Source organism: Natator depressus, chromosome 5 (genome assembly GCF_965152275.1).
Source record: "Natator depressus isolate rNatDep1 chromosome 5, rNatDep2.hap1, whole genome shotgun sequence".
Taxonomy (NCBI): domain Eukaryota; kingdom Metazoa; phylum Chordata; order Testudines; family Cheloniidae; genus Natator; species Natator depressus.
In genome coordinates, this window is record NC_134238.1 from 100,113,336 (window position 1) to 100,126,686 (window position 13,351).

Here is a 13,351-nt window from a genome sequence, read left to right on the forward strand (position 1 = left end):
AACCTCTTGCCGTATATTTTTAAAAAGTAAGGAAGGGATTACAGGTTACCCACTAGTATAGGCACTGCAGCTGTGGGAGGAAAGCCATTTTATTTACAGCAGCATTTGTTGTTGCCTTCTCTGTTGCTTTTAGAGTGAGTGAACTGGTGCTTATGGCAGCTGCAGACAGGTCCCATTAAATGTAAGAGATGATGTGCAGCTATCTGCAGGAGCAGTGTCCCTGCATTTTTGGTATTCATAAACAGGCCAGAAGGAAAAGGAGGCTTATGTGGGGCTGAAGGAATGTGCAGATGAGCACCTGTGCCCTGTAAAGGTAATAAGAGCCTTGCTAAAAACCTGGGGCCTACAACCAGGACCGCTGTTCATACACGATGATGGCAGGTCTGATAAGGTACCAATTCAGTGCAGCATTGAGAAAAACCCTGCACTGCTGTGATCTTGACCTCCCTCCAAATTTGGTACTTATTCTTTCAGGATTGGGATAGCAACATCAGCAGTTACAAGGGGTTTCAGCTCACAGCAGGTGCACTCAAGAGGGTGCTAGAAATCAAGGTGTTACAGGACTTACATCTGCACCAAGCAAAAGATGGCAGGGAACAGCAAAACATAACTAACTTGTTTGTTTCAGAAGCCACACATAGCATATGCAATATCTGGATTTGTGGGCACTCTGCGGTGCATTGGGCCAATACAGCAGCTGGATCTCAGCTGGGCTGCAGGGGCGAAGTTGTACATGTCGAGAAGAGACATGCAGTGGGATCAGCTCATGCCACTTCTGCGCTCACTGACAGGCAATGGCTGGGAGCAGACCTAGTGCATATGGGCAAGGTAGTAAGAAAGTAAATAAGGGGGTCACCATGATATTCCTGGAGAAAGGGGGCTCAGTGATACATCATAGGGACATCCATTACAATCAGACAAAAGTTTCTGGGAATGACGGCGTACATCGGTCAGAGGGAGGTTTTGAAGTACAGCTAGATGTGCGGGCATGGATTGGATAGGTGGCCTGATACCAGGCGGCATGGCTGGGCAGGAAGCGACCACGTATTGCTGGTGCCCACTGTGGCTGTTTTCCAGTGTGTTTAAGAGAATAAAACGAATGGTTCCCAGAGGTAAGAGATCTGGGATTTTGGTGATAGGCCTTGGGCTCAGGTGATACAGTGAGACCTTGTAGCCTTCATGGGCCAAGGTCAGACCTTGTGACCTCACGGGCTGAGGTCCCCACCCTGCTTCACCCACTGTCCCCTTCACAGGGGGGAGGTGCTAGGACTGAGATCTGAGTCATGGGGGGTAGGCTGAGGAGAGCCACCCCACGTTATGGGTTATATGGGAAGGAGCCCAGTAGCCCTGGCACCAGTTAATGGGTTATATGATAAGGAGCCCAGTAACCCCTGCACTGGAACCAATTAAATGCCTGGTATAGGGGAGTATGGATGATGGGTGGGCAGTGCCCCTCCCCATGTTAAAGTCTAATAAAAGTTGCAGGCCTGACATTTAATTCTATGCATGTGTCTGTCCTCATTTTGCAGCTGGGTCCACATAAATACTTCATAGTGCATTAGTCAGCCTCTTGCCGCATATCTTATACAGTAAAAGGAAGTCTGAGTCATGAGAACTCACTAGAGCACTCTCTTATTAATTCTTTCTTGGAAAGCTTTCCTGGGTGCTTTGTAGACTGCTATTTTGAGGAAAAAATTAAGAAGTTTCAATTGCCCTCTTACGTTTTAACCACCACCAAGAAGCAGATAAGATAGGTTAGTGCCAAGGAACACAGAACCATATATGAACCATGTAGAGTAGTTAGAAAGATGGTGTTTGGAAACTCAGTGCTCTGTCAGCTAATATTGTCTGTGCTGGTGACTGACAACATGACATTCTTCCTTCTAAAACAATAATGAATCCATATTTCAGCACAGGGAAGGGGGTACTGTGCTCTTGAAGATATCATAATTTGAATGAAATTTAAAACCAAGAAGCGGATAAGACCCTTCATTACCTTAACTACTTCTTATGCCCTGGGTAAATCCCAATTTCGGCACCTGCATTTTTTCCACCCAACATTCCCTCCCCTGTAGTTACAACTGAATACGGTGTTCTTCATTTCTGCTCTAAACTGTCAGATATTGTTAAGCAGTTGTAGCATTTAACCCTGGAGGTAGTTGATATTGTTATACATATTCCCTTTTTAAAAATTATTTTCAGTGTTAATCTAGTGCTTGTGAGAGTAGCTGGGCTGACCGCCCTGGGGACTGAAGTTTTCTGTTTCTCCACAAAAAGAAGTGGTGCAAGCACAGTCTGCAGCAGTGCAATCTGCCCCACCAATGTATGTTAGCCATCACCTGGAGAAACCAGCTCTGAGAGTGGGAAGGCAATTCAGTTACCGGACCTAATGGATTCTTGGTCTCTCTCTCTACACCAGTAGGGCACCAGTTATTCTAATAAAAGGTTTATATTGCACCATAAGTGTAAATAGCACTTGATAGAACACAGACGTGGCATGAACTCTATCACAACCATGGGGCGGGGGGGAGGTGTCTATTCATTTCTTTATGTATAATCTACCTGTCCTCAGGCTATCAGCCTACTGATAACAATCACTTTTGTTTACTTCTGACCTGGACCAAATTCAAACCTGTGACCAAAAGGCAAAAAATTCCACATCTCATTTCCAATGTCCCAGGTCATTTGAGTTCCCTTTTGTTCTTTATTATTAGAGATCTGGTATCCCATTATCCTGACCACTGCTAGTTAATACTTCAATTTACCATGAAATCAAGTGACTGGACCACAATTTTAACTCCACTGAACTTGTCCTTGCAGCACCAGTGAAGTCAGAACTTGGCCATGCATAATTTTTTGGGGTGTGTGTAACTTTTCAGATGCCTTTTGATGTCTCTGGCAAATGATAAACATCACAAACAGTTCTCACTTTAATTAGCAAAGCTAAAACTCAGCGAGAGTTCTTCCATAATCTAAATTTGAAGACAGAAAAGATTTTCCAGAACAAAAAAAAAAGGTGGGCCTACTATGCAGGTCTTTCCACAGTCCTTTCGAGTGATTACACTAAACCTTTTTTTATACTTACCAGCTACAAAATATATATACACAATATCTTGTTTATGTATAAACAAATGATCAAAAACAACGAGTAGCCTCTATTCAAGCATTTTTAACCACAGCACAAATAAGCTGGAAATATGAAGGTGATGCTATGCGATTCCTAGCTCAATTCTACATCTATCCTATTATTTACCTTTCTTAAATCCAGAACATTTCTATGAGACATTCATTCACTGATACAAGTTTATAAAACAATGAACAGGAAGACTCTTTGGAGCCCTGTATCAGAGCCAAAAGGAAAATGTTAAAACCTAAAGGTTTGTAGCTATGAATATTTGGAAAAAAAGTAAAAGTGTCTAATACTGCAGATGTTCTTCCTTTAAAACCCAAACAGCCTTAATTCCCAGTTCACAGGTTTCCTTATCATGAAAACCATTATTACAATTGACAGACAGCTCAAGGACTGAATTGGTTCTGCAGGATGAGCTATCATCTCGACTCTAACAGAGCAAGATAGGGCCACATTGCTAGGGTAGCATTGGCAAACTTCCACTGCAGCTCCTTAATTGCTTTGTCTATGCTTAAAAGACTGCCAGTTGTGAGTGCTGTACATCTATCATCTTTAAATTAGTATTACAACTCACTAAAAGAAAAATAAGATATCTGGATCAGAAAGACGCACAAAATTATATTATTTACTAATCGGTGACCTTAGTAGTTATTTCCCTCTCTTGACTTAAATAGGACACATGTTACAGCTCAGTCAAGTGTGTGATTATTTCCTAAGACCAGAGAAGGAGCTGACTAATCTCACTAAGGGATTGGAAATTAAATCAATAGTCAGAGCACCTACAGCCAAAAGAATTTTTGTTAAAAATTTAAAAAAATACAAAAGGGAAAAGCAAAAAAAATTTTGTCGGGGAGAAAAGATTTAATCATTGCTATTTTAAGGGCATTTGTGACCTTATTAAAAAGGAAGGAAAATGATTATATTACTATCAGTATTTATTACATTGTATCAACCAGAATATCTTTAAAGATATTTTTAAATTATGAACACTAACAACATACATCCTTAGTCATGTTACAAACAGAAATCTGCAGCATTGCCATTTGTGAGATGTGCTCCTAGATATCTGTTGCCTTTGTGGTACACTAGTTACCTACAGACCAGTTTAACACCTGGTTGAACAAAACACTTACCTCGGCATATTTTGCCACTGAGCTGGCTTCAACTGCATAGACTTTTCTAGCTCCAGCCTGCACTGCAAAAAACGAAAGGATTCCTGATCCACAGCCAACGTCTAGGACCACCTTGAAAACAAAAGGCACACCAAAAAAAAAAAAAAAAGAAGTTTAGAAGGTGGATTATTTTCAAAGTTGTTATTTCATTCTTGTATGTCTAAGTCCCAGAGGACCAAGCATGACCTCCTAAAGAAATATTTACACTGGGAGGAAAAATGGTGTTAAAAAGCCAATCATCATAAATTTTATTTTGGGTGCTTACATTTAAATAGATAAACTGCTTGAACTAGCGGTTCCTTCCCCTGGGCTACTTCCCTCTACTGCCCTTCAGCTTGTGGGGCTTCCGGCCCTCCCTCTACACAAACCAGGTGTTCCTTTACCTAGGGTCTTGGTCTTCTTAGCCCACCGCAGCACTTCTCCAAACTCTCCTCTGCTTCCCTCCAAACTGCTCTCTGCTCCAATACCAATCCACTCTGCTTCAACTCCTCCAAACTGTTCTCTGCTCCAACACCAATCCACTCTGCTTCATCTCCTTTCCTTGTCTGATTGAAGCAGGGGAGTTTTATCAGGTGACTGGCTTCAGGGGCTCTAATTGGCTTCAGGTGCTTTAATAAATCTATAGCAAACTTTCTTCCCTCTACAGGGAATAAGGCTCCCTTCTAACACTCTCCTGCTGCCCTCTGGCCATGCTGTATCACAAAGAATACAGAAAATGGGTGAAGTATTAAGTAAGATTTAGATAGATTAGATGTACATGTACATACACAGACATATATGTATATATTTTGTGCAATATTTTTACATACTGCTAGGTCCATAAATAGCTGGGTGTAGTTTTCAAATGAAGGCCCTGATTCCGAAAAAACTTACGCACATATTTAACTTTAAGCAAATAGTATCACTGCAGCATTGAGTTTTGGATTTTTTTGTTTTTTTAAATGAAAACACTTATGCAGATGTATAACTTTAATCACATAAATAGCCCTGTGGAGTCCTCCAATGGGACTCCTTATGTGAGTAAAGTATGCAGTGGGGATTTCTTTCAATGTATTTTCTCATTTCAAATGCTGGTGCCTTAGTGTTGCCTAAACAGTCTGCATTCTGCTGCTATCTTTATTACCAACACCAGCAGGTCCACACAAATCCCTCTATACTAAGCTGCATAAAGAGTGTAGCAATGGAATTACAAGTCACTCAAGATTTCATGGTTAAAGAGATTCAAAAGTGCATAGATAGATATTGGTAGTTAGTGGCAGAATGATTAAGATGAGTAGCCTAACCAGTGAGTGAGAATGTGAGTGAAAGAGAAGTAATTCAGAAATGAATCTCCAGATCTGAACCTGCCCCCTCTGGTTTTGTTTCTGGGCTGGATACAAAACAAGAAGCCTTATTCTGCAATTCAAATCTGGCTGAAATTCTCATGAGATTTGGCCCAAGATAGTGGAAATCTCACAAGAACATTTAACTTTGTGATTTTTGCCATTTGGGAACAAAACCTCATAAGACTTCAGTGCTATCTATTCAGAAACCAGACCATGCTCCTGACTTAACCTCAAACCTGAGCCCTGGCCTTAAATTAAACTGGCTCCAAAAACTGCCCCAATGGCCCTTCTCTAATAAATGCTGCAGCTCAATCTACCAATAAGCTCAAAACCTCCCAATAATGCAATTTGCGTAGCAGCCTTGAAAAATAAGATATTTTTGTGAATACATAAAAAGAAAGAGAAGTAGTATTGGCAAGAAAATCTGTCAGGGCTGAAAGCGTGCTTCACTTTTAAAAAACATACTTTATGTGAAACCTAGGCTACGTACTAATGAAAGCAATCCAACCGCCAGCGCGTATTGTAGCCAGTCTGAATCTCTGTTTCACAGATACAGGAAATACTAAGGCAACTAACATTGTTTCTTTTATTTTACATAGCTTCAAATTAGGCCTTGGGGCCAAAACATTGCCTCTAATATTATTTTCTTTTCCTAGTGCAAGATTTTATTAAGTTCATTTTTTATTTCACAGACAACAGGCTGTAACAGAGCCAGTTTTGTTTCCATGCTTTGGTGGGTATTAGACCACACCTCCATGCCCAGAGGAGCTAACTTCAAAACAGCAAATTACTGCAAATATTGGGTAAAGGGGAATAAAGAAAAGGTAGAGGCAGGGAGCCAATGACAATCAAGCACAAGTTTCTGTTTAACCACAGGGCCAACGGAAGGATTTGTTGGTAGAAGATTTCTCAAAACCTACTGGGGAACACTGCTGATCATAACCTTTCCTTTTTGTATATGTTGAGAGGAGAGGGAAGAACCAATGGCTATGGTTAAACATTACCAATGGAATGGAGAAATGCAGCTTTCTACTTAGGGCCAGATTCTGAGCCCCTTCCTCACATCCAGTAACACACCTTACTTCTCATATGGTCCATCCGACTTTGTGGAGTAAGGTACTGCTATAGGGCATGGAGGTGCCCCCTACTGAGATAATGTGGTGCTGCAGGCATACCTACCTTGGTTTCCTTTCTTTCAGGGCCTTTTAAGAACTCCACACAGTCCAAATGGATATGAGACAAGATTCCCCTGAAGGGGTTCTACTTTATTAAATCCAAAATAAGCTTGAACTAAAGTCTCTTTCCTTGGGCTCGGAGGTTACACAGCCTTCCTCCTTGGGGCCTGTGGTTCCCAATCCTGGGAGCGTCTCTCCCTTTGGAAAGTTTCTTTCTCTATGAGCACCTCCTGTAAGCAAGCCCTAATAGTCTTTTATCAGGCCCAAGTGTTCATTATCCAATTAACTACCTAGATGGGCTCATTAAATTAACTCTTCACAGGTAGCCTAGGCCCAGACTCCCTTTAAGGGGCCAGCAATGTCATGACAGGCACTATCCATTGTAAGAGCATCAGAATCCAGCCCTCAGTGGGTATGTCTACACTGCAAAGAAAACCCATAGCTGGCCCATGTCAGCTGACTCAGCCCCACAGCCCAAGCCCTACAAGCCTGTTTCATTACAGTGTAGACATCCGGGCTCAGGCTGCAGCCCAAGCTTGGAGACCCACCCCAGCTCGCAGGGCCCTGCAGCTCATGCTCCAGCCTGAGCCCAGAAGTCTATACTTCAATGAAACAGCCCCACAGCCTAAGCCCCATGAACCCACATCGGCTGGCACAGGCCTGCTGCAGGTGTCTAGTTGCTGTGTAGAGATTTTCACAGTGCATTGTCTTAGTGACCACAGTGGATTTTCAATACATGGAATTAGCATTTTTTTCCCAGTAAGAAGTCAAATATTCTCAATATAAGTGTCTAGTTTTAGGACTGGCTGTTAGTGAGTTTACTCTATATATGTATTTGCACTCATGTATTTATATCTATGTATAAGTAAATAAATAAGGACAGTAATTTGTGGGAGTTTCAAGAACTAGTCTGAAGTAGATGTGTAGCTACTTAAATAATTGTGAAAAATCAACATTTCAGGGAGGATTTGTGCTGTACCCATCTAATTAGAGTGAGGTCATGATCCTGCAAACTCTCACAAAGGTGAGTAATTTTCCACGTGTGAATTTAGTGGGACTATCCACAGGTGGAAAGATATACACATGCTTAAGCATTTGCAAAACAGAGGTCTGCTCAGGCCTAATTTTTAGGCCCGACCAGGACCCAACCCGATCCCTACCTTTCCCCCCATCCCTTAATCAGCACTGCCACAGCTTCCTGCCCATGGGGTTGGCAGCGGCCGCACGACCCATTCCTGTCATCCATTGCCCCCTGCTGTGCTGTGAAATAAGAAGCGCTAAGACAGCCAGCAGGAATGGGGCTCGCAGCCATTGCCAGTCCGGCCCCACCAGCAGCAGGGGGAGAGCACCCTGAGGGCGTCCAGCTGTTATTCCACCTCACCTGGACCTGACACTTGTTGTCTGGATCCATTGGGTTTGGGTCAGGTTGCAAGGCTCTAGAATAAGGGCCTTATTCCTGAAAGGGACACTATCAATTTAAAAAAATCAATCACAGTATGGTCTAACTATTTCTACCATACTGTTGTTATTTGTAACATCTAATTATTATCTGATTGAAAGATTCGTTTTCTCTTTCTAATTTCTCTCTCTGTTTACTGAATGCCTTTGAGAGCACTTTTTATATCGTTTGGTCCCCTGTAGAATCAGGTCAGTTCCCCTTTGTTTGTGTGAGTCTTCCATACAGCAAAGGAGGGTGGGGAGGGGACTTTTTAAAATACAAGAAAAATGTGACTTTAAAAGTCACAAAAATTGGCTGGGGAGATTTAGGGCAGGTGTAGTACATAAACTACTCAAATAATTTTTTTTAAAAATTACACTTATGGGTAACATTTTCAAAAGTGCCAAGTGACTTAGGAGTCTAAATCCCATTTTCAAAAGAGAATTTGGAAATTATTTCTAACTTTACACTTACCATCTATTTAAAAATATTGTATTTTTTTGTTTTAGGTCATTACTTCTAGTTAAACCACAAGAAGACATTTTGACTTGCAAGGTGCCATGTTAGTGGCACTTCAACATTTGAACTCCAGGGTAAAATTTTCAAAAGCAACACAAGTACTTAGTAAATTATTTCCTAATGCCAAATAGCGAGGGAGACCAGACAAGAATAGAAAAAATGTATGATTAAAAAGTTTGAGGCAACACCAGTGAAAGTACTGTAGAGACAACACTTAAAAGGTTGTTATGGAGAAGAGGACAATTTTAAGTAGTGTAGAGGACAATCCAAGCAATGTTTTCTAACTTTATTATCGAGGATTCATTACTTTTTAAAAATTGTCTCCATATTCTTTAGGCTTCCTTAAAAACACAAATGGTTGGTACAAGCACTACCCACAGTTGGTTCTGAAGTAGCTCATCTATTACTCAAATTACAAACAGAATGTGTATTGAAAATACCGCCAAGAACGTTATCAGGGGGTCCAGAATCAGTTTTTACCACCACACCTCAGACCAACCGCTTCATTCCTTCACAAGATAAATTTTTCCAAAAAATAATTGAAATGTGAAGGTGATTGCTTCTCCACCATAAATGCCTTTCACTTCAGGTAATTTGACTTCCTTACATCAAAGGAGGAAAGTGACAGAAATGTGAAAATCAACTGAATGGCCAAACTGGCTAGGAAACAAGTAACAACTGAATCAAACTCTTTTTGAAGATCTGAAAATTACTGTGCTCTTTTATCCTCATCCTACTCCCTCCCCCCATCACGCTTCTTATATATTTCAGTCTTTCATATGCCTCTATGCTTTCTGGCTTTCACAGTAAACACTGGTGCAGTATTTCTGCCCTGGCTAGCCCAAACCTAAGCAGCACTGGAATTCTCAGATTCTCGTGGGAAAGAGTTTTCTCACAAAATATCCAATCCAATTTTTCTACCACATTTGTTCTGAAACTTCTCATTTCACAGGACAGGGAATAGAGAGACCACTCTCTAGGTGGGTGGCCGGCAGCATCAAGTTTGTAACAGCTTTACTATTAGGTATGCTGAACAGAGGCCAAGGCAGCTCCAACAGTTGGAAAAATAAATACCCCAAGAGAGAACGCAAGCAGCTGTACAACAGCAATAGCTGCTAAAGGGGCCAACAGGTACAAAATATACACAGCCTACACACTTCCTCCTCCTTAATTCAGCATAAAAGAAATGTGCACAACTGGGTTCTGCTGTCCATTTTCTACCTTCTCACTATAAAAAGCAAAAACTCTTATTGGGGTTCTCATCAGTAGGGAGCCAAAGGACAAGGAGTGTTCCCAATCCACTGCTGTTCTACTAGTTACAGACCCTGTAATACCAGATTTCTACCTGTTCTGGTAAGAAAATTAATCAGCTGATGATGTAACAAATCAACAATCCAATACCATTCACACTCTTATGGGCCAGGCACTGGTGTTCCAGGCAAACTGGGCAAGCCCTCCCATGCTCTTAGCTCACTGGTATTGTTGAGTCGATGGGAGGGGAGGATTGTCTCAGGCATAAAAGGGGTTAAGGTTTCTTAAACCCCTTTGTTTTACTTTTACAAAATTAAACAGTTAAGTATGGTTTGAGGTTTGCATAAAGGTATGACTGACCTATTCCCATTGCAAATAGGCATCATAAAATGCATCTTAACCTTTTATTAACACATACAAAGAAGAAAAACTCAGTTAGAATATCAGAAACTTTAAAAAGTGAAGAGAAACTTTATTTTAACTATTTTCTTTATTTTGACTTATGTTTTATGAAGGGGAAATTTCTTGCTTAATAATTTAGATTGTATTAAAAGTCTTGTTTTGGGGTGGTGTCAATTTTAGATGGCCCTGAGTTGACGTCAGCCTTGTTTTTTGCTGTTGTCTTAAAAAGCAGATAAGTGCACACAGAAAGCAGGAGTTGGGGGAAGACATTACAGGTGTAGCGCACAGTCTTAGCCATTTACAGACCTGGAAAACTTTTAGCAGATTGGTAAACTGTTGCTTTCAGATTGCATTTTTGGTTATAGCAGTGTTCCATACTGGATCCTATGCTGCTTAACATACTGATTAATGATCTGGAAGAGGGATGAATAGTGAGACAGCAAATTCTGCAGATTACACAGTTATTTAGGTTAGTCAAGAACAGAGAGGAACTGCAGATGGACCTAACCAAAGCCAGGTGTGACTGCGCAATGTGGCAAATTAAGTTCAACACTGAAACAGAGTAATGCGACTTTGGTGTGAAAACATTTTATCTATTCAGATACACCTTACACGGTTCTAAATTAACGATATCAATTCAAGAAAGGGGACTGGGCATCCCCGTAAATTGCTCAGTGAAGACTTCTACCCAATTTGCAGCAGGGACATTCAATAAACTAAAAGATGGCAAATTCAAAACTGATCAAAGGAAACACTTTTTTCACACAATGTGTAAGTAAACTGTGGAACTCATTGTCACAAGATGATGTCTTTAGGGATCAAAATTTAGCAAGATTCAAAAAAGGGATTGACCATGTATATGGATACGATGGTTAAACAGTGGAATAAATTGCCTACAGAGGTTGTGGAATCTCCATAATTGGGGATTTTTAAGAGCAGGTTAGACAAACCCCTGTCAGGGATGGTCTAGATAATACTTAGTCCTGCCTGGAGTGCAGGGGACTGGACTAGATGACCGCTCGAGGTTCGTTCCAGTTCTATGATTCTATGAATATCCAGAGGTATGATATGATATACATTTTTGGAAGGGATATTCAACCTCATACTTCATGATTTAAGCCAGTCTCTTAACTATTAGCAAGTAGGAGGAGACCTAATCTTTTTTATTTGGGTTTTTTTTTGGGGGGGGGGGGTAGGGGGAGGAGTAGGGCAGATTGCCCCAAACCTGCCTAATGCAAACTTTATTGCACCTTCCTGTAAAGCATTTGGGCACTGTTAGAGAAAGATTTCAGGAGTGTTCAGATTTGGGTTTCTGGTTAGTCTGCAGGAGCCAGCTGTGAAATTCTGATCTAATGTTTGGATCCAGGGTTTAGATTCAATCTATCCTAAGGTACCTTTAATGTGACCCACCACCATATTGCCTAGGCATCCGTATACTTGACACCTATTTCTGTAAACATATGAGTTGCATATCAGTACACTCATGCACAAAGTTCTAGGAAAGATCAGACAGGAGAGTTCAATCAATGTTATTCTTCCGGACACGATTATGTTTGGATCCAACAGAGCTTACCTTGTCTTTAAAATCTATGTGGTTCTGTAGAATAGCTCTGTGATATGTGGCCGTCCTCACAAAATCCTGCATCATATTCTGTTGTTGAGATAGACAGCCATAAAACTAAAAGGAAAGGAGGAATGGAAAAATAGAAAAAGATAAAGCCCATCTTCTACCAAACTACCCGTATTCAACAGTAACAAGGGCCTGACCCTTTGCTGCAGAATCCTGAGCTAACTTTCTACCTGGTCCGGTGACTAAGGTCAGAAAAACGGGGAAACATCTATAACTTAGCTTCCACAAAACTGGCTTTAGATGGCTTTGTTACCTGAAAATACTGAGCAGCAGATGCCTCTTCTGTTCGCTGATTGAAAACGGAGTGTTCCTTCTTCTGATTCCGGCACCTCTTCAGTGCATTTGAAAATGTGCTGTATTCTAGAAAAGAAAAAAAGAAAAATGGAGCAAAATATGAAAGCTACTAACCCACAGAGAGCAAAACAGCATGTTCACAACAAGAACTCAGTGATAGATTTTGTTAGGAGTGGTGAAGGGGAATGGTGCCTCTTACAAAGTTAGCTATTTATTAGCTGACCCAACAGTCTCAGCTACAGCTGATTATTTACATTAAGAAAAATGTTATGTTAATGCAAAACAGCAGAATATGATGGCAGAGCTAGTAATGGAATGCATGTGTTAAATTATTAGGTTATATTACATGGTATGGAATTCTCCATCTTTGTTAAACCTTCGGGAGCCTTGAGAGATGAGTCTCAATATCTGAACTGATTATTGAGGAGCACGTGGGTGGTCATAACACTGTTGCCCTGTGGTGAATCCCTGACAGGCCTGTTCAAGTGGCCATGAGTTATGGCTGAATCTGTTGGAGGAGTTTCTTTGTGTTGCAGAAAAGCTGGGCAAAGGGGAGTTAATCTTCAGAGTCCACCTAGAGTAGCCTCAGCCAATAATGAGAACAGTAGGAATAATTGGGGAAGGAATAACTTTGTGCTAGGAGGTATCCATCCCAGGATGAAGTCACAAAAATTTGCAGGGCAGAGGGATGGTCTAAGAAACCACTAGCTAGAGGCTGCTGAGGACTATGCATGTTACCAATATTCTAGCTAGTACCCCTGGAGCAGGACAGGGTGTGCGTCTGTGGATCTGAACATTTTTTATATTGGACATGTGGTAGGAAAACTCAAGCAGGCCCGAAAGCGGACAATCAGATTGCTCAGCAGCTTTTGGATCTGATTGAAAAAAATGAAGCAAAACTTTTCACACAGGGAACAAAAGACAACACATACCAGAAATTTAATTAAATATAAAATTTATTTAGAAAAGGAAAAGCTCTGAAAAGAGGTTTCTGCATAAAAGTAGCATAAACGGT

At 41.0% G+C, this 13,351-nt stretch overlaps 1 protein-coding gene across 1 annotated transcript in view; it reads right to left on the bottom strand.

Annotated features, from left to right (window-relative positions):
* Nucleotides 1-13,351, bottom strand: part of LOC141987705 (histone-arginine methyltransferase CARM1-like) — a 136,335-nt gene that overhangs the window by 53,730 nt on the left and 69,254 nt on the right. Inside the window, exons 3-5 of the mRNA XM_074953304.1 lie at nt 12,296-12,402; nt 11,986-12,090; nt 4,264-4,374 (exon numbers count right to left, since the gene is read on the bottom strand). Of these exons, the coding sequence (XP_074809405.1) occupies nt 4,264-4,374; nt 11,986-12,090; nt 12,296-12,402 (323 nt within the window). The remainder of the gene's footprint in view (nt 1-4,263; nt 4,375-11,985; nt 12,091-12,295; nt 12,403-13,351) is intronic.